General features: G+C 45.5%; 1 protein-coding gene and 1 long non-coding RNA gene across 6 annotated transcripts in view; one reads left to right on the forward strand and one right to left on the reverse strand.

The window, feature by feature from the left end:
- Positions 1 to 1,458: 1,458 nt before the first annotated feature.
- Positions 1,459 to 27,177, reverse strand: part of LOC148123617 (vomeronasal type-2 receptor 26-like) — a 34,519-nt gene continuing 8,800 nt past the window's right edge. For 2 of the 5 annotated variants that reach the window (XM_087919191.1, XM_087919192.1), the window contains 2 exons: positions 23,196 to 23,322; positions 21,117 to 22,334 (listed from right to left, as the gene is read on the reverse strand). In XM_087919191.1, coding sequence (XP_087775317.1) covers positions 21,424 to 22,334; positions 23,196 to 23,322 — 1,038 coding nt within the window. In that variant the 3' untranslated portion in view covers positions 21,117 to 21,423. Of the gene's footprint in view, positions 2,616 to 3,477; positions 3,605 to 5,517; positions 5,731 to 21,116; positions 22,335 to 23,195; positions 23,323 to 27,177 lie in introns of those variants that run through there. The other 3 variants (XM_087919193.1, XM_087919189.1, XM_087919190.1) reach the window with 3 other exon arrangements.
- On the forward strand, positions 2,415 to 22,267 carry LOC148123618 (uncharacterized). The gene is made up of 2 exons (XR_015740631.1): positions 2,415 to 2,506; positions 22,237 to 22,267. It is a non-coding gene; the product is annotated as an uncharacterized LOC148123618 (long non-coding RNA).

A 27,177-nucleotide genomic window follows, 5' to 3' on the forward strand; every position in this document is an offset into this window, starting at 1 on the left:
AGCAGTGCCTTTTCCTGCACTCACTTGTAAGAGTCCAAATAATCTGGCAAAGACACTGGAGTCACTCAGGTAGACCTTCCCCCCTCCACAGTCTTCCTCCTGCAGAAAACGGCCATTCCCTGAGTTAAGAAGGCAAGGAGTTGCACCTCGTCTCACCCAATTCCTAGGACTACCCCAAATGGTCCCAATTCGGCACGGAGAGAGTGGCTCCCCTGGCAATCCCCCTTTCCCTCGATGCTCTGACTTCCCGTGGCCCACCAGTGGCCTGAATGCCAGGTCGGACCACTAGAAGGCCACTTCCCTGCTTCTCAGCAGTGTTCCTGTGCTGGCCACTGCAGGACCCTCCACCTCCTTTCCCAAATCATTCAAAATGACGAAGCCTGTTGCCGAAATGGGTGCGACCGGATGGGTGTGGCAGGGCCATCCAGGGGTGATTGTTCGGGGACCAACAAAGGGGCTGCGATCAGGAGAGGGAAGGGATGGCAGGCAGATGAGCCATGCTCCCTGGTTGTCCCCGCACACCTATGTCCCCCACCGGCACGGCCCAGCAGCTGCAGTGAATCCCAGCTAAATTTCACAGTACCAGAGGACACGTGGAGAGGCTCACATTTTCCTGATTCTGGGAAAGCAAGAGAAGCACAGTGAAAAGTTTGCAACTTCCCCTCCAATAGGGAAACGGGTGGCTAGGGGGGCAGAGACGCAGCCCGCTTGAATCCTGTTTCTCTCTGCCACCCAGAACTGTGCCGGGAAAGACTCTCTTGCTCTCCCAGCAGTAGGAGAACTCGAGCCTCTCCACATGTCTTCCAGTACAGCTAAATGTAGCTCAGGTCCCCACCAGTCTGCATCTCTCCCCACCACCTGGATTCACCACAGCTGCTGGGCCTTCCCTGCTGGGGGTTAGGGCGGCAGGTGGTGGCAGCAAAAGGTAAGTGGGGGGGTAAAAGTGACCGGCAGTGGCAGGTTGGCGACTGAGCTCCAGAGCTTCCAGTGCCTCTTTCACTCAGGGAGATCAGGCAGGGCCACAGCAGAAGGCATGCAGCAATGGCTAGCCTGGCAAGTGTGCAAAAGCAGGTTGCAGGCAATGCTGCACATGCACGATAAGGACTGACTGGGCACAGAGGGGAGGGGTGGGAGAAGAGGGGCAGGGCCAGCCAGTGGTGCGATTTGCTGGTTCTCTGAACTGCGCAGTATCATAACAACCGGTTCTATAGAACTGGACAGAACCAATAGAATCTCACCCCTGGTTCCATCTCTCCAGACTTTTCTATTTAATATAGTCCTTAATAATTTAATAAAATAAAAACATGGCATTTCACATCATTCTGGCATTTTTAGGGAGAGGATCAGGCAATCAGGCTGGTGTTTGGTTCCCACAGTTTCCTCCTGACCTCATTTCCTACTCATTCTCTCACACCCACTCATATGTTTAGCTGCTGTCGGTTGGAACAAGTACGTCAATCATTTTTTAATAAGGTGTCATGTTCAGTATCTGTTGCTGAACAGCTGAATTCCTCTCAATTTTACAGAGGTCTCTTTAGCAATATTTATTGAAAGGGGAGGGAACTACAAGAATTCCAGTCATTCAACAATTCCCCATTTTGAAACATACAGATATCATTTTCTTTGACTCCTGCATACTATCTAAATGGAAATCAAATAAAAGAAACATTAACAATTCTTCCGCTATCATAATGATGCTATATCTCATGTTTTTACATTTGTTCTGGCTGTGAGATGCTCCTTTGTGTTCAGCTCTGGCCTCAGAAGGATAATGTAGCACTTGGGGATGAAGATGCAGCCCAGCAGACCACCACTGGAGGCCAGGATGGAGAAGACCTGCACAGCCACCATGTGTTTCCCTTTGGTGCTGAGGTAGGTGGGCACAAAAGTCACCCAAACACTGCAGAAGACCAGCATGCTGAAGGTGATCAGCTTGGCTTCGTTGAAGGCCCCAGGCAGATTCCTGGCCAGGAAAGCCACTGTGAAGCAGATGGCAGCCAGGAAGCCCATGCAGCTGAGGGTGACATAGAACATGACAACGGCCCCTTCGTTGCATTGCAGGATGATCTCTCCAGGCTGGGAGTGGAGGTCAGCGTCAGGGAAGGGGGGAGAAACTCCCAGCCAGATGGAGCAAATGAGAATTTGGACAGCAGAACAAGAAAGGATGATGGAGTTGGCCAAGCTCTTCCCCAACCATCTCTTCACTCGGTTTCCTGGTTTTGTGGCCAGGAAAGCCAGCACCACTGTGATGGTTTTGGCCAAGAGAGAAGAAACAGCGACCGAGAAGATGATGCTGAAAACCGTTTGTCGGAGAAGGCAGGTGGCTTTCTTTGGTTGACCAATGAAAAGAGAAGAAGACAAGAAGGAAAGCAGGAGGGAGACCAGGAGGATGTAGGAGAGGTCCCGGTTGTTGGCTTTGACAAGGGGAGTTTCTCGGTATTTGATGAAGATGATTAAAACAAGGCTTGTGGTTAGGAACAAGAATAGGGCAAAAGAGACCAGGATGGTGCCCAGAAGTTCTTCATAAGACAGGAAGGTTATCACTTTGGGGATACATTGGACTCTTTCTTTATTTGGGTATTTATCATCTGGACACTTGGTGCATTTTTCTGTATCTGAGGGGGGGAAAAAAACCAACCACATATTTCTTTGTCCTCTGCATTTCAAGATATATTGTACGTTCTTTGGCAAGAAGTGATTATTGAGAGCATTTTCTGGGATGGATTTCTTTATATCTCCAGAGACAGAAAATAAGTGTATCACTTGTTAAAAAATATAGCTATGGTATATTTTTGACAGGCTATGAAATTGAGTGAAGGCTTAGGACTTGAAAGATTTCCTTTGTAATGTTCAGAATATTGATAGGAACCTCCATTACTAAAGGTAAATAATGAATCAATTAATCTTTCTAGAGAAACGTATCTGTCAGGTGTCAATTCTTGTCATACTTGCCTCAGAGGATGCTGGCAGATCAAGTGACTGCTGCAAATAATTTGGAATGGCCATTGGAGCAGTGGTGATATGGGTGCAGCCAGATACAGGCATCACTATCCATGCCACCACATTGTGTATCTCATATATCAGCAATACCTTTTCAGTGTTCCTCAAAGGGAACCCATGTAGACTGCATTGCAATCCTCCATTCGGGAGGTGGACCTAAAACAATTCCTCGTGTTTCAAGGAACTCGGGTGTTCCTAGAGAAGTAAATGTGGAAGGAAGGACACATCCAAGCTAAAAAGAAGAAATATTTTCTCTGGCAGTAGTAAAGCTTGCCCAATCTTCCACTGCCACCTCTCTCTATCCAGCCCTTCCTTCACAGTCTTTTTGCTCTTCTGTTTAGAGAAGAAATGGGGCATTTTGGAAATAAACTGGAAATCAATTATGCTTCAAAATCTTTTTTAATTCACACTTTCATGACAATGCTCTGGATGGATCCAGTTCCACCAGGCCTCCCATTTTCCTCTGGTGTCACCCACCTTTCTGAGTGGAGAAGGTCCCCTCCGGACAATGAATGCAGTCGTAGCAGCAAACTGGCTCTTCTTCTCGAGCCCTCTTGACAAATCCAGGACGACAACTTTCCACACATTCAGATTGAGGAAACGACTGAGCAGAAAAAAAAAACAGGATTGCCAAAGGAAATGTGTTAGGACTCTCCGTCCATGGAAAATGGAGGTAAAAATGGATATTAGGCAAGATATTAGATATTAGCCTCTGGTCTTCACTTAAGTAAAGACAAAATCTCTCACTATTTCCAAATGGTTGGAGATATAACTTCTGGAAGATTCTTCCTTTAGTTCCTCTCTTTTGCTTTTGGCATCTCACATTGCCAAAAAAAGAGGACTTTATTAAATAGAAAAGTCTTGTGAGATGGAACGAATGGTGGGATTCTACTGGTTCTGTCCAGTTCTATAGAAACGGTTGTTATGATTCTGCGCAGTTCAGAGAACCGGCAAATCGCACCACTGACTGGCCCCGCCCCTCTCTGCCTGCCCCTCCCCTCTCTGCCTGCCCCTCCCCTCCGCTCCCAATCAGTCAGTATCATGCATGCACGGCATCGCCTGCAGCCTGCTTTTGCCCACTCGACAGGCCAGCCATTGCTGCATGCCTTCCGCTGTGGCCCTGCCTGATCTCTCTGGGTGAGTGAGGCTCTGCAAGCTCCAGGGCCCAGTCACCTACCTGCCACTGCCAGTCATATTTACCCCCACCCTACCCCACTTGCCTTTTGCTGCCACCACGCACCGCCCTCACCCCCAGCAGGGAAGGCCCAGTATCTGCGGTGAATCCAGGCGGGGGGCGAGATGCAGACTGGTGGGGACCTGAGCTACATTTCGCTGTACTGCAAGAGATGTGGCGAGTCTCGTGTCCTCCTACTGCTGGGAGAGCAAGAGAGTCTTTCCCGGCACAGCTCAGGGTGGCAGAGAGAAACAGGATTCAAGCAGGCTGCTTCTCTGCTGCCCAGAGCCGCCCGTTTCCCCATTGGAGAGGAAGTTGCAAACTTTTCCCTGTGCCGGGAAAGACTCTTTGTTACTTCTTTCATTTCTTGTTTTTGGAATCCAGATAGGCTGAACAGGCGACCCTCCTCCTCCTCCTCCTCCTCCTCCTCCTCCTCCTCCTCCTCCTCCTCCCTCTCCTCCTCCTCTCATAACCAGCAGTTGTGGCAGGGCTGGGAGGGTGCATGCGCATGGGGAGATGCTCCTCAAGCAAATGCCAAAGTACAGCCCACCCAGTCACATGGGCACCAAGCTACACCCATAAATTAAGCCATGCCCACAGAACCGGTTGTTACAAAATTTGAATCCCATCCCTGGATGGAACTGAGAAAAGATTTCAGCATTAAGTGATAACTGGTCGGTTCCTTCTCATGACCCCATTAACACGCATTTCTCCCCTCTTCTTACACCCACAATTTTTAGGTGTGATACCAGAACAATCTTGATAATTTCAGGTGAACTGAAAGCCTTGGAGCTGCTTCCTAGGAGCAGAAGGCCCATTGCTCCATCCCAGGGAGGGTGAAAGGGAGGCATGGAGAGCTCTGGCCAGGTCTGGCCTCCTTAAGAGCCTCCCAGATTATGGAGCTGCCCCTTCAGGGGTCACTTTTCCTCAAGCAGGACGAGAAGAAGCTTCTTTCCCCCAATGGGGCCAAAAGGACCTCCATCCAATCACGATTCAATCCCATCTGATACAGTCCAAGCCTGGATTCAGGCCCCGGTCAGCAGAATTGCCGCCTTCGTTGCTCTTCTGGGCACAAGGAGCAAACAGCCAGAAGCTACTAGGGACACATTCCCCAGCCCTTGTGGGTTTCTCACCCATTTGATGGAGACCCTTAATTGTAAGTGGTCCACAAAATGGAACAATATGGAAGCCTTCCAAGCAGCCTAAGGGAAAAAATCCGGTTTCTACTGCCCAGATTCAATTCTTGGTGAAAATCAACCACCTTTGGGGAATAGCATCAGCCCTCTTGAAATGGGACCTCAGGCTTTGGAAAACGGAGAGAAGACAGCAAAACTTTCTCCTACCTTGTTGAGCACCTTTAACCATGAAAGAACATCTTGGTCGATATAAAGTCTCTGTCTTACAAAATACGCCCGCTGCTCTCTTCTGGGATCATCCCTGGGAAGAACCAAGAAGCCCGAAATGAACAGATCTGCTGCTACCTCTCCATTTGGGTCCATGTAGAGTTTAAGGTCTGAAATATTGACAAACTCATTCTTCTCCAGGAAAGGATGGAACTAGAATGGGAACATGCAACAATTTTAAAAGCAGAAAGCTTTGTTTCTTATCGCAGATGCTTTTTCACATTTGAATCTTTTAGATCTGGGAGGATGGTTCAAGAATGGAGGCAAGACTCAGATAACAACAACAGCTCTTTATTAGTGACTTCAGATCTGAGTGGAACATCCCAGCCGCAGCAGCCCCTTATATAGGGCTGGCTGCGGCTAGGCAGCCAATGAAGGTGATTTGAGTTTGCCGCTCTTGGCTGGGCCAATCGTGGCAGCCCGTTTAGTAGCCAATCGGATCAGTCTGTGGTGACCAATCACGATCTGCTATTCACGGGCCAATCAGAGTTGCAGGCTTTCGAGCCTGCTAGTCCAGAACAGAATCTGTCTTCTGTAGTTACAGATATGCTTTATTACAAAAATAGGTGTTACCACTATCTTACAAGTGAACGAAAAAAGTTCACAAAAAATTGTTGATCATATTTTGACAATATAGATTTTGACAAAATATAGTTGAACAACATAAAAAAGGAGATTTATGAACTCCCTGAAAGCAACAGGTTGCTTATCAGAAACACGGATTTCTGAAGAAGAAAATTGTCAGGGTCATCCTCTCCCAGGAAGCCCAGACAGGAAACCTGAGCTAGGCCCACTTCGCTGTAATGCTGCACTGACAGGATTTGGGGAGTCAGAATGTACAAATCTCCCACTGACCCTTTTTGTTAATGCAGCTGTAGGTGTCCTCTTCTCTGGTTCTTCCCCAGGCAGAATCTCTCCTCCACCCCCCAAAAGTCATTCCCTCCTATCACGGCCCTTTCTAAATGGGTTGTGGGAAAGGGGGGGATATAATTTATGTGCTCTGTACAAGTCATCCTCACATATTATTTCATTTCCTAAATACATTATGGAAATACTGCTGATATAACTCGATCTCAGGAAAGAATAACAAACAATTTTGTGATGTGATCAGAAACCCAGTTAAGTGAGGGGTGGATGGTATGATAATTAAGTGGATAAAAACTGATTTTAAAATGGTACTCAAATAATCTTTAGTTTTTTTAATCTTTGTGATGAAAGTGGGAAGATAGAACATTTTGTCGTTATGTCATCAATTTTTCTATGTTGTTAATATAATAGTGTTGATAAATCGCTATTATACAAGATTGATAACAATTCTCAGGCAAATATATTTTTATGTTATTTAAACATTACCAACTTTCCAGAAAAATATTTCTGATTTCTCCTAGAAACAACTGTATGACTAAAAAGCAGTAGAAAACTATCTGGGTTTTAGGATTTGATAAATTATAGTATCTCATATAAGAACATTAATGATGCACTGGATGAAGGATTGTGCCAAGCTTGATAAGTATATAAGGGAGCCAGTTTGCTCTACTGGTGAAGCCCCCGAAGTAGAAAGCAAGAGGCTGTGAGCTGAAGTCCTGCCTTGGTCATGAAGCAGGCTGGGGGATTTGGGGCCAGTCTCTCAGCCCAACTCAACTCACAGGGTTGTTGTTGTGGGGAAAATGAACACACAACTACTCATTGGTACTCAGCCCCTGTGGCTTCTGCAGGGAAGGGCTTTTAAGGATGGGGGATGAGTTAGTGCACTTAGTGAACTCAAACAAGGCCTCAAAGATCTGGAAATCCAACAAGATGGGGCTGCTCTTCCCAAGAATGTTTATTTGAGCAGCCTTTAGAGCAACGAGATATTTATATCGAATAAACAAACCATAAAAGTCCAAAGAGAAATAACCTCCAAGAGCTGCAATGGAGTTCCCAGAGCTGTTTCAGGGGGCCGATACAAAGAAAGAGCGCCTGAGCTGAGACTGGGGCCCTGTGGACAAGGGGCCACTCAAACTGCAGCTCACGGCCTTCTATGCTGCATATCCTATCAGGACTCAGGGATTCAATTTGTGACGCCTCTCCTAATAAAATATCCGGGAAATTCAGAACTCTTTTATGTGCAACTGCAGTTCTCAGATCAATAGGAAGGAGTTTCTCTGAATGGGGCCAAATTCTGTTCTGCTGTAATGCAAAATTATGTATTTATTTATTTAGGACATTTATATTGCCACATATTCGCACATGACTCAGCACTAGGCAGACTCTAACTGCCCATTGACTGTTGTTTATTTTTATTTTTCTCCATTATTACTATTATTAATTGTAATGCTGGTCTCTGACTGTACCAAAAGTGGACTGGATGAAGGAGGAAGCTGTGTTGGAGACATTTGCCATCTTGAGTTATTTGTAAATAAAAATAACTCAAAAATAACTTGTTTATGAAAACAATCTCAAAATTGTACTTGACTGCAACCTGAAACTGAGTCTTGAGAGAAGACAAGGAGGAGATTATGAGAGCAGCTTCTCCAACTTGCAACATCTCTCAGTTGGACAAGGGAGGATTCAACACTCTTCCAATGACTTAAAGAGGTGCTGGGAGTTACGACCCTCCCCTCTCCTAGGAAAAGGAAATATTTTAGGATATATTAAAAAGGGAGAATATATTTCCCCTTAAAAGGAAAGTAGAAACTCAAGAGAGCCTGAAACTCAGCCCCCCTCCCACCTTTGCTAATGGTCCGTTACTCTGGCCTAGGCCACTCTATTTTACATAACAAAGATCTACCCCAGGTAAAGCTATATGGGAATTGCCCAAAGCCATCACCATCATCCAGCGAGGCTCAACCAAGCCTTGGACTCAGGACAGCCTACAGAGTTGGCCCTGCATGGCCCCATGGGAGTCTGACAACCAATCAGAATACAAGCTCAAATATAAATCCCAACAGAGGGTATCAAACAGTTGCACTCTCAGCATCTCAGCCCTTCTTTCCTCAACCAAGGCATGTGCTCCTGTCCACCATTAAACCATCTTCCAAGCAGTCACCATGTTTCCAGCATCTTTCTTCCCCACTTGGACCTGAACCCAGAAGGAGATTTCTTCCAACAGAGGCTAGACAGAAACTTCAGATCTGCTCCCTGTTATTCCGGAGCATCAGACAGGAGCAATTAGATTGTACAAATCTCTTGACCTTTTGCAGCACAAGAAGGTTGAGATGTTCCCCTCCTTCTCCTTTGGGTTCCTTCTCCAAAGGATCTCAGATGAATGGATTCCTATTGGGACCCCCCATACCTGCCATGGCTGAAGCCTCGGAAGCCCCAACCTCTTTTCTCCCTCCTTCCTTCCCCTCCTCGATCTGGAGGAATAAGCAGCATTCATGGCCTGGGCCAAAGTCTGAATTATACTGTACAGATGAGGGTCATTTATGATCCGTTTCCTGTTCCTTTTCTCCTGGGTCTCCAGTGGGGCTTTCTGGGTGCATCTTCTGCGGCCTTTGATAGAAAAGACGTGCTTGGAAAGGGAACAGTGGAAATAATGCTCTTGAAATGGATCTTCCACAAAGAAATGGGGTTCAAAGGCAGCATTTGTTGGCCTTTTTTTCCCCAGATAACCAAAATTCAAAATACTATGAGAGGTATGTGCTTCTCTATTGGATACGCTGCAAAACTTGTGAGGATCCAGACTTTCCCTTCAATGGGTCCTGGCAAACGCTTAAGTGCTTCATGGAAAGGAAGAATTCTGTCCCCGATGGGAATATATTCTATGAAGTGGACAAAGACATTGACTTGTCTCCACTTAGAGAGGGCCTCCCTGAGGGGTGCTGTTTGTCCAGTTGTTGTGAATCGTTGTGATATAACCACACAAATTCCATTCCTGACAAGCATCGGAGGGAAAGTCCTCATGAAATTATCTCCATTTTCTGTGTCTGAAGCAAAGAGGCCAATCAGGGTCCATCTGAATTGGAGGAGGAGCTGGACAATTGCTGGGTAGTGGAATCCTTCTTTGGGGAGCAATGGGTGGAAAAAGGGGAATCTCCTTTTATCACTCAGAGCCTCTGAAGGAAATCTATCAGAGATCTGAAAAAGTAATGAAGAATAATGTTGAATGTAGACATTTACATACTCGTAATACTATGTTCCGATTGGAAAACCACTACCACCTAGCGATTGGTGGTTAACAACTCATATTGATTGGCTGCCTAAACGGCAGGAGGTTTAAAATGATACCATTGGTTGTGAGCTGAGAGCAGCCGCTATAAAAGAGGCTGCCGCGGCTCAAGTTTAGTTGAAGTTACTGACAGTTAATAAAGAGCTGAATTCAACTCTGGTCTCGAGTCTACTTCGTTCTGGCGACAGAACAAATAATATGTTATAATGTGGTCCAGATCAACTCCAAAGCATTAGTTTTTGACAAACCCAATTTTGTTCTGATGAACATATCAGAATAATTTGTTCCTTAGTCACAGTTTAAATATTTTAGACAGTTAAATATTTAACAAGATTGTATATAAAAATGGAACGCACAATCATATTAAATAAAAAACAATTAAAAATGCAAGGTGAATTTCTGTGTCACCCCTACAATTCCAACTATTAGATTCAAATTAGCAGATGTCAAATACAATGTTTGGATCTAAGATATAGGGCAGTTTTATATGCTATTTCTGAGTACTGAAACCTCTTTCTCAGCTTCTATATCCCAAATTCTTTGTGGAACAATTTTTCAGCTTCTTCTCCAGATGACTAAGAGACCGCAACTCCTAACACAAATTGTCAGTTTTACAATCCAATAAGTCTTTAAGTGAAATTTTGCCTGTTTTGGGACTCGCTTTAATTTTAAACCAATAATTATATACCCTGAATTTATACAAAGTAGAAATGTTATAAATTCATAACTTACTGTATCTCTGAGGGCTGGAGCTGAACTCCTTTTATCCACCCCAAAGATCCTCTTCAGATCCTGTGATCTCAATAATTTTTTATACATAGACAGGACTCTTGCCAACTTGATTCCAATTGGATAAGGCAGATATTATTGATATGTCAAAATGAACATAGTAATGGAGGACCTCAAAAGCTGGATAGTTTTTCAATAATTGAATATTCAGTACAATATCCTCTACTGGGACCTACAGGGTCTTTAATGGTCAACTTGGAGATGAACATAATAGGCTAAGACATAGTTGTTATGTTCCCTAATATTCTGAAAAGCTGCTCTTGAATTCTATGAAGATATTGGATCGGTTGTTCATCTCCACCACCCCACTCACCCTAGATTGAGAAAAACACACACAAACCTGTGGGATTTTGTAGGTGCCGCCTAATGTTGACATCTGGATGGAGATGTCCCTGAGAACTTCATCAATCAGAGCCAGGAGGTTCTCCTTCCTCCCACAGCGGTAGTTGGGGACATTGGCTTCTCCAGTGGAAAGAATGTCCAGCAAGGCATCTGAAGTGTGTAAGGTGCTCAAATGGTTTTCATGGATGGTGTAGCCCAGGGTGAGATTGTGCAGGAGCTGGGAATTCTTTTGGACCATTTGAACAGCAAAAATTGATCTTAGGGTATGTGCTAGATCAGAACTCTCCCTATTGTAAAAACAATATTCATGTTATTATATTCAATAGCAACAACAAATATTTTTAAAATATATAATCCTTCACAAACCTACTAAGCCTTAGGCCAACATTGATCCAAATGGAATGATCAATTATGCAAATGAGAGAGGCAACTACAATTGTTTCAATTGCTACTTAAACAAAGGTCATTATTCAAGTGATGAACTCAGGAATGAAACGAAAAAGGAAAATCATCTGGATTTCATTCAGGTCCTTTTAAAACTCCATCTTTGGATTTTACTCTCTTCCACAAAGTAAGGCAAAAGAGGGAAGCCGTGGAAATAACAATCATTCAGGAAATTAGACAGGTCCTGAGGTACAAAATAAGTGAAATATGAAGAAAAGGAGAGTGTTAGAATTGCACATGGAGGGAGTGCAACTCCATCACCCTGCATGACTTACGAAGAAGGTATGGAAGGAGGGCTGTTGAAAGGCAACATTATAGGTGACACATATATTTCAGTTGTGACCACACCAATGAGATGGTCTCCAGGCCTGTAAAAGCTCCATGGATTGTAGCCATCCTGGTGCTCCAAACTCAATGGGCATTTTCTTCTCAGCTTCCCACAGACTGATGGGGACACCAGCAGCAGCAGAAGCAGGAGGTCCATCATTCATGGCATTAATCAATCCACTTCCTGTTTCTAAGACAAACAACAGGAACAGCTGGAAAAATGCAAAGACTCTGAGAAGTGCCAGTGGCTTTCCTGATCTAAGCAGAGAATCACTCAGTTTCATCTGCAAAGGAGAGAAAGGTGCAATCAAGAGCAGAGCCTGTACCTGTCCCAAAACTTAGTCCCAGAGAGCTTCACCAAGGAATTTATCCTTTTCTGATATAAGATCCTTTGCATGTGGCTTCGGTCTGATGCCTGCATCAAAGTCAAAAACTGGAGATATAGCATCACAGGTCTCAAAGGCCCAGATGGTCATAATTACAGCAAGAAGCAACTTCTCCTCTTGGGATCCTGAACTTTTTCTGGGCTCCATCTGCAGAAGAGTGGCTGGAATAAAACATGTTAGTAAAAATTACACATAAACCCCTAGGATCATTGTTCTCTTGTCGTTGTGGTCCTTCCTTCCTGTCAGGGCAAGTCCAGAAAGTGATGCTGGAGAAGAGAATTCAGCACCCCGGGAATTGATTTCTTCTGTCCTTCAACATGGCCTCTTGTCTCCAGAGATTGCTGGGGAAAGTCACTCAGAGCTATGGAGTTTGGTGCCACTTCAAGTTAATGCCATTTAACTCTAGTGTTGCCTGTCTTCTAATGACAATCGGCACCCTTGATCTCTGCCCAAGGTTAAGAGTAGACCCTGTTTGGAATTCTCTTTTATGTCATAATCCCATATATTGATCTTAATTGCAGTCGGTTTTAAAATTGCTTGTGCCTGAAGTGAAATTTCATTTCCCATCTTTTCTAGCAATATTAATCTTGAGATAAAAGCTCATTAAGAAACAGGAAAGTGATAACTTGTGGACTAGATCCTTGGGTAAATAGGGAGAAAATTATAGAATGGATGGAATTTTTTATTTTTATTTTCTTGTCATTCCTGTGTTATCTTACCATGTTCCTATAATACACCAAGATTCTTTATATTTTGATTTTTCTTATTTTTTTAAATAAAGAATGGACTGTAAGTTCTGCAGCTGCGATCTATCCATCCCTATCTTTCTTTTTTTTTCTTTCTTTCTTTCTTTCTTTCTTTCTTTCTTTCAATCTATCTCTCTATCTATTTATCCATCCATAACTATCTCAATCATCTATCTATATGTACCTATCGACATCTATCTGTCTGTCTGTCTATCTATCTATCTATCTATCTATCTATCTATCTATCTATCTATCTATCTATCTACCATGTTTCTCACAAAATAAGCCTGGGCCTTATTTTTAATGACCCCCGAAAAAACGGCTAGGCTGTCTTTTCGGGGGTGACTTAATTTCCTCCCCCACCTAGAGCGGCCCATACGCATGTACCTCTCCACAAGTCTGTTTCTAGCGACCGCCGAAAGCTCCCCAAAGGCAAAGTCCCCAGACGCTTGGGGGCGAGGCATGGCTGCCCGTGTCTTCTCACCATTAGGCAGTGTCTTTTGGGCGATGGAAGCTCCCCAAGGGCAATCACCAGCCACTTCGATCGGCCGGTAGAAGCGGCCTCAGGGCTTCCATCGCCCGAAAGATACTGCCTAATGGCGAGGGGACATGGGCAGCCAAGACACGCCCTGAAGGGGCTGGGGACTCTGCCTTCGGGGAGCTTTCATCGGACAATAGAAGCGGCCTCATGGCAAGGGGAGTATGTGTGTGCGCTCACCCCAAGGCCGCTTCTACTGGCCGATCGAAGTGGCTAGTGATTGCCCTTGGGGAACTTCCATCACCCAAAAGACACTGCCTAATGATGGTGGAACTGGGGGCTGAGTGAGGAGGGGAACTGAAGGGACAGGCAGGCCCACCGTGGCAGGGAGGAGCAGAGGAAGGCCCGTATCCCAGGTCCTCCGCTTGGAAGTTCTCCCCCTGAACCTCCCTCAGATTCTGCTCTCAGGGCCTGCAGACCAGATCCTGGGTGGCTCCGGGTTCAAGCTGTGGCTTTTCAGGGCCAGGTTGAGGTGCGATGAGACTCTCTTCTTCTCCAGGAGGTTTCCAGCCGTGTCTGACCGAAGCCGGGTGAGGCCCAGAGGGGAGTGTGGTAATATATTTTATTCTGCAAGTCCTCGTATAGCTTTGTATAAGATCTGGGGACTTCACAAACGCTCCTCATGAGGGCAGTAGTGTCTTTATGATGGGAGTTTGATCCTGTTTGGGTCTGCAAAGCTTAGATGGGCCAGGAATATCGGTCAGAGTTCACAGTACCCAGCCGAGCCATTCCCATGAGACTTTTGGTGCCTGGATATTCTCACGGGAACTTTATCACCTTGCTGAGGCCCGGCTGAGATAATACTGCTGAGGTAATGTTGAGGTCATTGTTTTGATTTTGTACTTGCATTTTCTTAAATAAATACTGCTACCCGAGTTCTCTCGGGGCTGGCATTTGCTCAGACGTTTCCCTGCGTCTCTCATTTCAAATGTCAGACCACCACAAGTGGTGACCCCGACGTGATAGTTTGGAAGGCTATACGTTTCGGCGTGATAGCTTGAAAGCTATACGTTTCCCGCATCCTATACTCATCGTCGCGGACGTCGACTGGGCCCTCATCTTCTTCGCTGGACGGAGACAGATTCTTTTCGTGAGTATGGGAGGAGGTCTCTCGAAAGCTCAGACAAAGCACCTCAGGGAATTGAGAGAGATCACTGGGAATAGTTTTAAGTTTGGAGTTCATAGTAGAGGACATGCAGTAGGAAAGAAAGAAATTGAGGACTTATTACAGTATGTTTGGAAACATATTCCGTGTTATCCAGAGGGAGGTAGTATTAAAGTAGAGTCCTGGAAAAACATAGGGAAATTTTTGCACGAGGAGCCTCGTGCCCCTTCTTCAATTTTGTTAACCTGGAGGGTGCTTATGGAAGCGTTAGCTACTCATGAACAACCGCTCCTAGCACCCCCCGAAGAAGGTTTGCCGCCTTACCATGCGGTACGTATATTGCCACTAAAACACCCCCTATCTTTGAATAAATAAAAAAGGAGGGAATGTGGTAATATATTTTATTCTGCAAGTCCTCGTATAGCTTTGTATAAGATCTGGGGACTTCACAAACGCTCCTCATGAGGGCAGTAGTGTCTTTATGATGGGAGTTTGATCCTGTTTGGGTCTGCAAAGCTTAGATGGGCCAGGAATATCGGTCGGAGTTCACAGTACCCAGCCGAGCCATTCCCATGAGACTTTTGGTGCCTGGATATTCTCACGGGAACTTTATCACCTTGCTGAGGCCCGGCTGAGATAATACTGCTGAGGTAATGTTGAGGTCATTGTTTTGATTTTGTACTTGCATTTTCTTAAATAAATACTGCTACCCGAGTTCTCTCGGGGCTGGCATTTGCTCAGACGTTTCCCTGCGTCTCTCATTTCAAATGTCAGACCACCACAGGGGAGGAAGCCCCTCCTGTGTCAGGAATGAGCCCACCTGTCAGCCTTCAAGATGATTCCTCCTGCATCTTATGTGCTGCCTTATTTCTTCCTTACTTTGCATCTTTCTTACTGCTCCATCTTTCGGCTGTCATTAGCAACGGGGGGAGGGGGGAATTGGAAGGGAAGAAAGCTGGAGGTGTTACATTCCTGTAAATGGGAAGGAGGGGGGGGGAAGTATACATTCCTCTTTTTAAGTTTCTATTTCCATGCCTACTTTTTCTATCCTCTGCTCAGCTGCGAAGTTTTATCAAAATATGTCAAGGTCAACGGACAGAGGCCTCATCACCACCTGAAGATGCCCACATGATCATATGCAGAACTTTTAATTGGAAGAGTCTTTTGAACTCTGGGGGGTGGGAACAATTCCATCCCTTTGTATATGTGATCTGCGCACCAAAATCTTTAGATTCAGAATCTTCTCTGTAGCTTCCACTTTGAAATTTAGTAAAAGAAGACCTTTGCTCTAACCATTGGAGTCTGAGTGTTTCTTTCTTGGATTTTGAATGGAGCACAGACTGACAAGGGGGGCCTTCAAGGTACTGGCCCTGCTTGCTCACCCCATTGACTGTTGCACCACTCCAGAGCCGGTGCCTCGAATGTGGTCGCGGCGGCTTTACTCTAATTTCCCCAATGTGCTGCCATATTCGAGGCACCGGTTTCAGAGTAGTGCAACAGTCAATGGGGTGAGCCTGCGGGGCTTGCACCTCAAACACCCCCCCCACCATCTCTTAGCAGCAGGAGGATGCCGCAATGGCCGTAAGGGTCATAAGTCACTTGGTTCAGTGCCGCTGTAGCTTCTCATGGTTGTAAGTCGAGGGCTGCATCTTTCATGAAACGATCGGTTCCTCTGGATCGAAACAAAAGCTCCCTTCCTCAACCTGAATGAGTTCACCTCAAGAAAGGTGGGGAACCTCTCGTACCATCTCCAAGATTTTAGGGCCTCTCCAGACGAGTGTTAAATCCCATCCTGAACTTTGGATCGCTTTCACTTGCTTGGTCTTGCCCAGTCACCTGGGGCTTGAGACCGTGTGGCTCCAGGTGTTTCTCTGGATACACCTCAGTCTCCTTTGCCCTCTCACTTTCTTCCCCTTCTCAGATAAGTGGCTGACATGCTGGAAGGCCAAACATGGTCCCTGGCAGGTTCATCTCAACGGTAAAGGACTTTTCCTGTAACCCGTTTACCGCTAACCCAGGAGAATTGTAGATCTTCTGAGAATGGGATGAAAAGAGAGAGTCTGCTTTGCAAGAGTGGAACCTCCCACTCCAATGTTGTCCTCTCTGTAGCCTGGTGACTTGTCTTGGGAACGGGGAAGACTCCTCTGGCTGCCATTTTGAGAGGGGGCCCAAAGCAGATCCCCTCCCCCAGATTCAAATGGGCCCCTAGACTCAAAAGGTTGCCTCAATCGGGCTCTCCCTTTCCTCGCCTTCCTTCTGATGTGCGACTCACATGGAGCTTTGCTTTCTCTGTCTCCCAAGTGCAAAGAGCTGATGAGCCCAGTGAAGAAGTCCCTGAAGCATCTGGATGAGCCAGAAAAAAAGCCATTAGAGAGGAAGAGCAGCTGGAGCAAAGTCGGAGTTGCCTGCTCAAGGTAGGAGACCACATGGCTGAATGTTTGAAAATCCACCCTGAACAGGAAGTTCTTGAAGAATGGAGGCGGTGATTTGCCTGCCCACCAATTCTGCAATCTCTCTCTCTCCCTCCCTCCCTCCTCCCTCCCTCTCTCTTGTCCAGATGTTGCAGTCAGATTTGCGAGTCAGGAGTCCTTTTGAGTTTGGAGGTCTAGGGGAAGAAGAGGCAGAACCTGGGGATGGAGTTAAAAGAGGAATCACCTAGAATTTCTACATAGCCACAGGCAAACAGTCCAACTCCCCTTGAATACTGGCTGCAATGCCTCAAATGAGATGCCGTCTCCAATTGTTGAATTCCCCTATGTGGAATTATGTTGTTAAATATGAGTGTTAAAAACAGAATCCATATTTTAGTCCAAACCCCTAGAAAACCACAACACCGACATTTGCAGTAGTCCAGAAAAGTAGCAGACCGGTCATGCCATGCTCGCATCAGACTCTGCAGACTTTATCTTGGGAGTCTTCATCACTCAAGTTTGAAGTAAGACATTTTTGTGTAAGAGGGAACTTTTGGGCCCCAGAAGAAAGCATCTCTCCATCACTGCTTCTTTGGGGCATCTCTTTCCTCCGGCATGAAAAGTCTGGGCTTCTGGCCCAGCTCCTAAAAAGAGAACATTAAAATAGCTGTTCACCTCCTTTCAGGAATCTATGGGTATTTGCCTCCAAGTTTACTGAATTTAACACCAAGAAAGTACATAAGTTGTACAAGATGACTAGCAAAAAGCAAGCCCGGGAACAGAAGGTAAGAACAGAGGGGTGTCTGTGTGTCTGTGTGTGTGTGTGTTGTGTGTTGTGGCTGTGTGGTAGAATGAAAGGGATACAAATATAAATAAAGAGAAGGAAGGAAAGGGAACATTTTGTGCAAAAGAAAACCTCAGGAACGAGAGGAATTCTGGTTGAGACTTTTAGGTGGGACTGTGCTCTTTCCTCTTTCTTTCTTTCTTTCTTTCTTTCTTTCTTTCTTTCTTTCTTTCTTTCTTTCTTTCTTTCTTTCTTTCTTTCTCTCTCTCTCTCTCTCTCTCTCTCTCTCTCTTTCTTTCTTTCTTTCTTTCTTTCTTTCTTTCTTTCTTTCTTTTTTTCTCGTGGCTCTGCCATTGCAGTGTTAAGAGCCAGGCATTGGGTTGTAGAAGAGACGAGGAGGAATCCTATCTTTAGGAGAGGGAAGACTGTACATGCTCAGGAGACATAGGTTGGGGATCAAAGCCGTGGAGTCTTCTGGACACTCCTTGATGGGATTGGAATTCTCAGTGAGTCTCCAGCTCCTTTTGCTGGACTTGGCCCTTTATTAACCAATCAGAATAGAGCTGGAAGGGACCTTAGAGATCTTCTAGTCCAACCCTCTTCTCAAGCAGGAGTAGGATTCTACTGGTTCGGACCGGTTCTATAGAACTGGTTGTTATGAATCTGCACAGTTCGGAGAGCTGGCAAATCGTGCCCCTGGCTGGCCCCGCCCCTCTCCACCCGCCCCTCCCAGTCAGTCTTTATTGTGCCTGCCCGACATCACTGACTGCGTCCTTCCCCACCCAGTCACTCCTGAAGGCATCTTTTCAGGTTCTTTTTCCCTTCCCGATGATCAGCTGTGCCGGGATCCCCCTCGCTGTCTTACTGCTTTGCCCAGGACGCTTCCCTGAGGCCCAGGAGGCAAAAGGAGTTGCGGGATGTGTATGTATGCTGCGCACCCCACCCTGTGCTCCATTTTGGGCCTTCTTGGGCCCCAGGGAAGACTTTGGGGAGCAAAAACACCCCCCAGGAGGCTTCCCTGAGGTCCAGGAGGCCCAAAAACAAGGGGGGTGCTGCAAAAAAGAAGAAGCCATGTCCACCCAGCCACGCCCACAGAACTGGTTGTTAAAACAATTGAATCCCACCCCTGCCCTATACCATGTCAGACAAGTGGCTGTCCAATCCCCATTGATGGACTTACACCCTCTTCTTCTTCAAGTTGCCTGCTGAATGCAACTGTGGGGGTCCCTGGGGTGCCAAAAGGGGCTGGCCTAGCAAACGTTGATGATGAAGACACTTTGGGCCACAAATGAGGAGGTGGGTGGAAGAAAGCCTGAAAGCTTTCACTTTTCTTTCTGTTTGTTTTCATCCTTTCCTCTAGAAGATGCCCTCCAATATTCTCCAGTCATCTCTCTCCTCCCCAGCTCTGGTTAATAAGACCCAAATTATTGTTACTGTTCACCTTTTGAGTTTTCTGACAATGTTTACAGAAGAAGAAGGAAGAGGCAATGAGTGGCAAGCGGCTTCGTCCAGAAACTCCTGGGCCCAGCCGAGATATTCCAAGATATTCCGATATCTCCTGTTTCCTCACACTTCCCAGATGCATGGACACCCACAAGAGAACCACCCACAGCCAAAGAGAAGACATTGCAGCCATGAAGGTGAGCGGTTATCAGGCCCGGCCCAGATTGGACCTTCAGGAAAGAAAGACTCATCTCCATTTGCAGTTGAGCTGCATCTAGTAAAAGATATGCTTTCACTAAAGTCAAGTGGTCAGAGCGAAAGCAAAGCTAGATCTGAGGATTCCTGCATAAAACCCGGTAATCTTCCCTTTTTTCTCTCTGGCCATCTACAATCATGTCCCCTGAAGGCCAATCATGCAGATAAGGAAGAAAAGTATTTATTTTAAAATATTTGAGGGAGGAAGCAGGGGAATCCCATCTCTTTGCTCACTCACGCCAGACCAACGCAACACTCTTGTATCATAACAAGCAAACATCTGCATCCAGTGGCTACACCATTACGTCTCCTTGCTGAATGGGTGTTGCCCACCATGAAACTGGGATGAAAAGGGCAGAGTTGGACCATGAAAATTAAGCAAATGAACTTGGATTGTTCTTGGTATAAACAAGTGATGGATTTTTCCAAGAAGTTCTAGCTTTGTGGTCTTTGGAGCCATCCAAGGAATAAGGCGGAAAGACAAGAGGCAGCTGATAGAAAAAAGCAAAAGGGCCTAGAACGGCAAAATGACTATAGGTGAGATTTAGTATGTGTTAAGTTTAATGCACATTCCAAAAAAATAAAATATGAGTGGACCGATGATAAGATTGATGTCCATGCTTGAAGCAAAAAAACCCCAAGGCTTTGTGTATATCTGGATGTCCTTCGGGTGTTGTGATGGTCAGATAGGGCTCACAGTTTAGGAGCAGACTGAGCTCACTTTCAAAGGTTCCCCTAAAATTTGCGTGTTGTCAATATACACGGCAAACACACCCTCACAATATGTCCCCTTCCCAAGAATGGGGACAGACCCACCATGGTGCACTCAAAATAGAAAGGGATCAGGATACGTTTTAGGATGGGAGACTTCTCCTGTGGCCCCTGGACCTAAACCCAAGACAATGTTTCAGAGATTCCTTAGCTCAGGTGTTGTACAAAGAAAAACAGGGGCAGTTGGGCCTAAAGAAGGTGCATCCTGTAAAATGGTGTTTCCAGAACCTTCCATCTCTGCCTTCATTCCTCAAATGAAACAATGGCATTGTTTATGGAGCCTACCCATCTTCTGGGAAATGCACAGCCTAATTTTTTTGCATGAGTTGCCGGTCAATTTGAGTGACATTCCTGACATTAATTGATTTAGGACTTGTTGGTTGTATTGGCCAATATTCGGGAGGCTTTGAGTTCTAATCCTCCCTCAGGCAGGAAAACTTCCTGGGGGACTTTGAGCGGATCACCAGGAGACTTTTGAATTCCAGTCCTGCCTTAGTTCTTATTGAATTTGGGGTGGTAAATTTGGAAACATTTTCTCAGATTAATGTGAGATACTAAAATTGGAGATACCTAGAGTGTGAGATGGCCGAGTGTCCAATATTGTGGGTAGTGATGGAGGAAAGTGAAATTGTGGGATAATCGCTGTGGTGGGGATCAATTTTTTTTACTACCGGTTCTGTGGGCATGGGTTTGTGGGTGGGGCTTGGGCGTGGCTTGGTGGGCATGGCAGTGGAAAGTTACTTCAAAAGCCCATTCCTACCTCTCCCGACTAACCTGCTTTCCAGCTCCGTTCTCCTGTGCAGGGCAACCAATCCAGCCGATCAGCTGGGACTCAGTGGGAGGCAGAGAAGAGATGGGGGTGAGACCAGTCAGAGGCTGTATTTGCCAGTTCGCCGAACCACTGAAAATTTCCTACTGAATACCACCTCCGGATAAACACCTCTTCCATGTGCCACAAAGCCACAAGTCTCTGCCTTCTTCTACTGCTTGTGGGAGAACCAGAGGGATTGGTGTTTGGTTCCCACAGCTTCATCCTGACCGGTTTTGCTATACATTTTCTCACCACCCACCCACATGTTTAGCTCCTGTCAGTGGGAACAAGTGCATCAATCCTTTTTTATAAGGTATCATGTTCAGTAGCTGTTGCTGAACAGCTGAATTCCTCTGAATTTTACAGTCGTCTCTTTAGCAATATTTATTGAGATGGGAGGGAACTGCAAGAATTCCAGTCGTTCAATGATTCCCCATTTTGTAACATACAGATATCATTTTCTTTGACTCCTGCATACTATCTATATGAAAATCAAATAAAAGAAACATTAACAATTCTTCCACTATCATAATGATGTTATATCTCATGTTTTTACATTTGTTCTGGCTGTGAGATGCTCCTTTGTGTTCAGGTCTGGCCTCAGAAGGATAATGTAGCACTTGGGGACGAAGATGCAGACCAGCAGACCAGCACTGGAGGCCAGGATGGAGAAGACCTGCACAGCCACCATGTATTTCCCTTTGATGCTCAGGTAGGTGGGCACAAAAGTCACCCAGACACTGCAGAAGACCAGCATGCTGAAGGTGATCAGTTTGGCTTCATTGAAGGCCCCAGGCAGATTCCTGGCTAGGAAAGCCACCGTGAAGCAGATGGCAGCTAGGAAGCCCATGTAGCTGAGGGTGACGTAGAACATGACAACGGCCCCTTCGTTGCATTGCAGGATGATCTCTCCAGGCTGGGAGAGGAGGTCAGAGTCAGGGAAGGGGGGAGAAACTCCCAGCCAGATGGAGCAGATAATCACTTGGATAGCAGAACAAAACAGGATGATGGAGTTGGCCAAACGCTTCCCCAACCATCTCTTTGCTCGATTTCCTGGTTTTGTGGCCAGAAAAGCCAGCACCACTGTGATGGTTTTGGCCAAGAGAGAAGAAACGGCAACTGAGAAGATGATGCTGAAAACCGTTTGTCGGAGAAGGCAGGTGGCTTTCCTTGGTTGACCAATGAAGAGAGAAGATGACAAGAAGCAAAGCAGGAGGGAGACCAGGAGGATGTAGGAGAGGTCCCGGTTGTTGGCTTTGACAAGGGGAGTATCTCGGTATTTAATGAAGACAGTTAAAACAAGGCCTGTGGTTAGGAACAAGAATAGGGCAAAAGAGACCAGGATGGTGCCCAGAAGTTCTTCATAAGACAGGAAGGTTATAACTTTGGGGATACATTGGACTCTTTTATTATTTGGGAATTTATCATCCGGACATTTGGTGCATTTTTCTGTGTCTGAGAAAAAAGAACAACAACCCCATATTTCTTTGTCCTTTGCATTTCAAGATATATTGTACATTGTTTGGGAACAAGTGATTATCAGGAGCATTTTCCGGGATGGATTTCTTAATATCTCCAGAGTCAAAAAATAATTGTATCACTTTTTTAAAAAAAGATAGCTACAATATATTTTTGATAGGCTATGAAATTGAGGGAAGGTTTGGACTTGAAATATTTCCTTTGTAATGTTCACAAATATTGATAGGAACCTCCATTACCAGAGGAAAATAATGAATCAATTAAGCTTTCTAGAGAAACTTACGTGCAAGATGGCAATTCTTGTCATACTTGCTTCAGAGGTGGCTGGCATATCAAGTGACTGTTGCAAATAATTTGGAATGGCCATTGGAGCAGTGGTGATATGGGTGCAGACGCATACAGGCATAACTATCCATGCCACCATATTGTGTATCTCGTACATCAGCAACACCTTTTCAGTGTTCCTCAAAGGGAACCCATGTAGACTGTATTGCAATCCGCCTTTCAGGGGGGGACCTAAAACCATTCCTCACACTTTAAGGAACTCAAGTATTCCTAGAGAAGTAAATATGAAAGGAAGGACACATCCAAGCTAAAAAGAAGAAATATTTTCTCTGGCAGTAGTAAAGCTTGTCCAATCTGTCACTGCCACCGCTCTCTATCCAGCCCTTCCTTCACAATCTTTTTGCTCTTCTGTTTAGATAAGAAATGAGGCAGTTCGGAAATAAACCAGAAACCAATTAAGCTTAAAAGTCTGTTTTAATTCACACTTTCATGACAATGCTCTGGATGGATCCAGTTCCACCAGGCCTTCCATTTTCCTCTGGTGTCACCCACCTTTCTGAGTTGAGAAGGTCCCCTCCGGACAAGGAACACAGTTGTAACAGCAAACTGGCTCTTCTTCTCGAGCCCTCTTGACAAATCCAGGATGACAACTTTCCACACATTCAGATTGAGGAAAGGACTGAGCAGAAAAAAAACAGGATTTCCAAAGGAAATGTGTTAGGACTCTCCGTCCATGGAAAATGGAGATAAAAATGGATATTGGACAAGATATTAGATATTAGCCTCTGGTCTTCACTTAAGTAAAGACAAAATCTCTCACGATTTTCAAATGGTTGGAGATATAACTTCTGGAAGATTCTTCCATTAGTTCCTCTCTTTTGCTTTTGGCATCTCACATTGCCAAAAAAAAAAGGACTTTATTAAATAGAAAAGTCTGGAGAGATGGAACCAGGGGTGGGATTGTACTGGTTCTGTCTATTCTATAGAACCAATTGTTATGATTCTGCACAGTTTAGAGAAACAGCAAATTGCACCACTGACTGGCCCCGCCCCTCCCCTCCGCTCCCAGTCAGTCCTTATCGTGCATGCACGGCATCATCTGCAGCCTGCTTTTGCCCACTCGCCAGGCCAGCCATTGCTGCATGCCTTCCGCTGTGGCCCTGCCTGATCTCCCTGGGTGAGGGAGGCTCTGCAAGCTCTGGGGCTCAGTCACCTATCTGCCACTGCCGGTCACCTTTAACCCCCCACCCCACTTGCCTTTTGCTGCCACCACCCGCCACCCTCATCCCCAGCAGGGAAGGCCCAGTATCTGTGGTGAATACAGGCGGGAGATGAGATGCAGACTGGTTGGGACCCGAGCTACATTTTGCTGTACTGGAAGTCATGTGGAGAGGCTCACGTTCTCCTACTGCTGGGAGAGCAAGAGAGTCTTTCCCAGCACAGCTCCGGGTGGTGAGAGAAACAGGATTCAAGCGGGCTGCTTCTCTGCCACACAGAACCGCCTGTTTCCCTATTGGAGGGGAAGTTGCAAACTTTTCGCAGTGCCGGGAAAAACTCTCTTGCTTTCCCAGCATCAGGAGAATATGAGTCTCTCCACATGGGATTAGCTGGGATTCACGCAGCTGCTGGACCCTGCTGGCGGTGAGGCAGAGATGTGGGGGAGGGAGATCAGAGAGCATGGCCCATTTGCCTACCATCCCTTCCCTCTCCTGCCCGCAGCCCCTTTGTTGGACCCAGAATAATCATCCCTGGTTGGCCCTGGCACACCACCTGGTTGCATCCATGTAGGCAACAGGCATTGTCATTTTGAAGTTGAGGGAGAATTTGGGGAAGGAGTTGGAGGGTCCTGCAGTGGATGGTACAGGAGTGCCATTGAGAAGCAGGGAAGTGGCCTTCTAGTGGTCCAAGCTGGTGTTCAGGCTGGAGGCGGGCCACGGGAAGTCAGAGCACCGAGGGAAAGGGGGATTGCCAGGGGGAGCCACCCTCTCCTAGCAGAATTGGGACCATTGGGGGAGTCCTAGGAATTGGGTGCGTCGCACCGCAGCTCCTTGCCTTCTTAGCTTAGGGAATAGCCATTTTGTGCAGGAGGATATTGCGGAGTGGGGAGGTCTAACTGAGCATCTCCCCCGGTGTCTTCGCCAGATTATTTGGGCACATACAAGCGAGCGCAGTTAAAGGCACTGCTGTCGCATGTGAGCTCAGGCCTCAATGCGTGGCTCCGTAAAGCCAGCACCAAAGAAGTGGTCGATTAGATGAACCTGTGGTGCAATGCTCACTCGTATCTCGGACACTCCAGGCCGTCCGACCTCAAAGCCCCTCAGGAGCTGCCGTTCCCAGGTCTCTACTCGCCTGTGCTTGGTCGCCCCCTCTTCACCTTGATGAAGCAGCTGGCCCTGCCCCTCACCCTCCCCTTGCTCGCCTGACCTGAGAAGGTAAGGGTGACGGTGGGGGATAGCGAAGCGGCCGGGTCCCTATCTTCCCGATTCTCTCTCCCACTCTGTGTGTGTGTGTGTGTCTCCCTGAAAGCATGGCCAAGCCAGCAAGCTCTCCTTCGCGCTCTTCGTTACTTCTTTCATTTCTTGTTTTTGGAATCCAGACTGGCTGAACAACAATCGCTAGACCGCGGTGGAAGTGTCCCTTCGGGCGACACTTCTCCTCCTCCTCCTCCTCCTCCTCCTCCTCCTCCTCCTCCTCCTCCTCCTCCTCCTCCTCCTCTCATAACCGGAGGTTGTGGCAGGGCCGGGAGGGTGCATGCACACGGGGAGATGCTCCTCAAGCAAATGCCAAAGCACTGCAAAACAGAGTATGGGGCGGGTGGCTACTCACTTGAGGAGCGAGCGTCTCCCCACACAACTGCAACCTCTTGATCCATCCACACCTGCTGGGTGCAAGAGGAGGAGGGAGGAGGAGGAGGGTCGCCCGAATGGATGCTTCCACCACGGTCTGGCAATCATTGTTCAGCCAGTCTGGATTCGAAAAAGAAGAAATGAAAGAAGTAGCAAAGAGCACCAAGGAGAGCTTGCTGGCTTGGCCCAGCCACAGCTTTGAGGGAGACACAAACACATTCACAGACACATTCACACACACACACACACACACACACAGACAGACAGACAGAGTGGGGGAGAGAGAGGGGAAGATAGGGACCTGGCCGCTTCGCTATCCCCCACCGTCACCCTTACCTTCTCTCGCTGCTCCATTTTGTGAACCATCTATGGTTGAGTATCTCCTTCAAACTGGTGAGAAACCCACAAGGGCTGGGGAATGTGTCACTAAGAGCTTCAGGTTGGTTTGCTCCTTGTGCCCAAAATAGCAAAGAAAAAAAGGGAATTCTTTTTTTTTTTAACAAATTTTATTAATTTTCAAAGAGAGTACACAGATAAACAAAACATAAGACATAAGAACATAAAACATCTTTTCTAACAACTGCTTAACAAAACAAATAAGACATCTCATTTAAGTACAATATAGTTCTAAATTATCACGTTTCCACACACAATTTAATATGCATCTTATATATTCAACTTCATATCTTATTACTGTTTTCCATCTTCTCACTGTTTCTTCCTTTATTTCTGTTCAATTTTATTCATTAAACTTATACTTTCATGTATTTCATATTACTATATTTCATATTATTACTATTTCATATGTTCTTATCCAACATCATTACTCCTCAAGAAACAAACATAAACTAACAAAACACATAACATAAAAACATAAAACTTCTTTTTAGAAAGCGGCTTAACCCCGGGTTATAACTTTTTGTACAGACATAAATCAAATTCATGCTCACCTTATATACTATTTCATATCTTATTTAAAATTCTATATTTTGCGTATATTTTCTCCCCTCTTTTCACTCTCTTAATTCTATTTTATTTATTTAATCTCAATTTAAATCATTACACTTGTATCTTTTGTCCGTTCTTTTTCAATTATCCATTTATCTTTCTCTTTAACACAAACTTTTTCCTGTAGTAACTGGTTGAAGTATGACACCTTTCTATTTTCCCCCCAAATTTAACACTTAAAATAATACATAGTTTCTATTCTGATTCTGCTTAGTACATTCTACATAACATTTTAAAATATAAAACAGAATGATCTTGTTGTATATTAAAAATAATGTTCCATAACAAATTAGTTAATTAAACTAATTACACATTAATTACACATTCCCTACAGTATTCTATTAACACATATTTCAAATACAAATACTAAAATACAATCTTGTGTACTTTTGCAGAATCTCTTTTTAGATTATGTTTTACCCTTTATCTCTGAAAAAAAATTGTTTATTAACATCTTGTTTTAAGCCTTTATAACTTCCCTTCACTTTATCCCTTCCTTCCTTGTCAAATCTAACCTTTTTACCCACCCCCTCAATCTCCAGCTTTTTAGTCTCCCCTCTCTGTTGTATTCCTCTTTTCTGTTGCTTTCTATCATTATATCGATTTTTCACCTTACTTTTCCCTTTCTTGGTTGTTTTTTTAGAACTTAAATTCTTCATTTTCTTCTCCTTTTTACCCTT

This window comes from Pseudonaja textilis, unplaced genomic scaffold (genome assembly GCF_049901715.1).
Source record: "Pseudonaja textilis isolate UNSWEBS1 unplaced genomic scaffold, rPseTex1.2 PTEXSCF45, whole genome shotgun sequence".
Classification (NCBI taxonomy): Eukaryota; Metazoa; Chordata; class Lepidosauria; order Squamata; family Elapidae; genus Pseudonaja; species Pseudonaja textilis.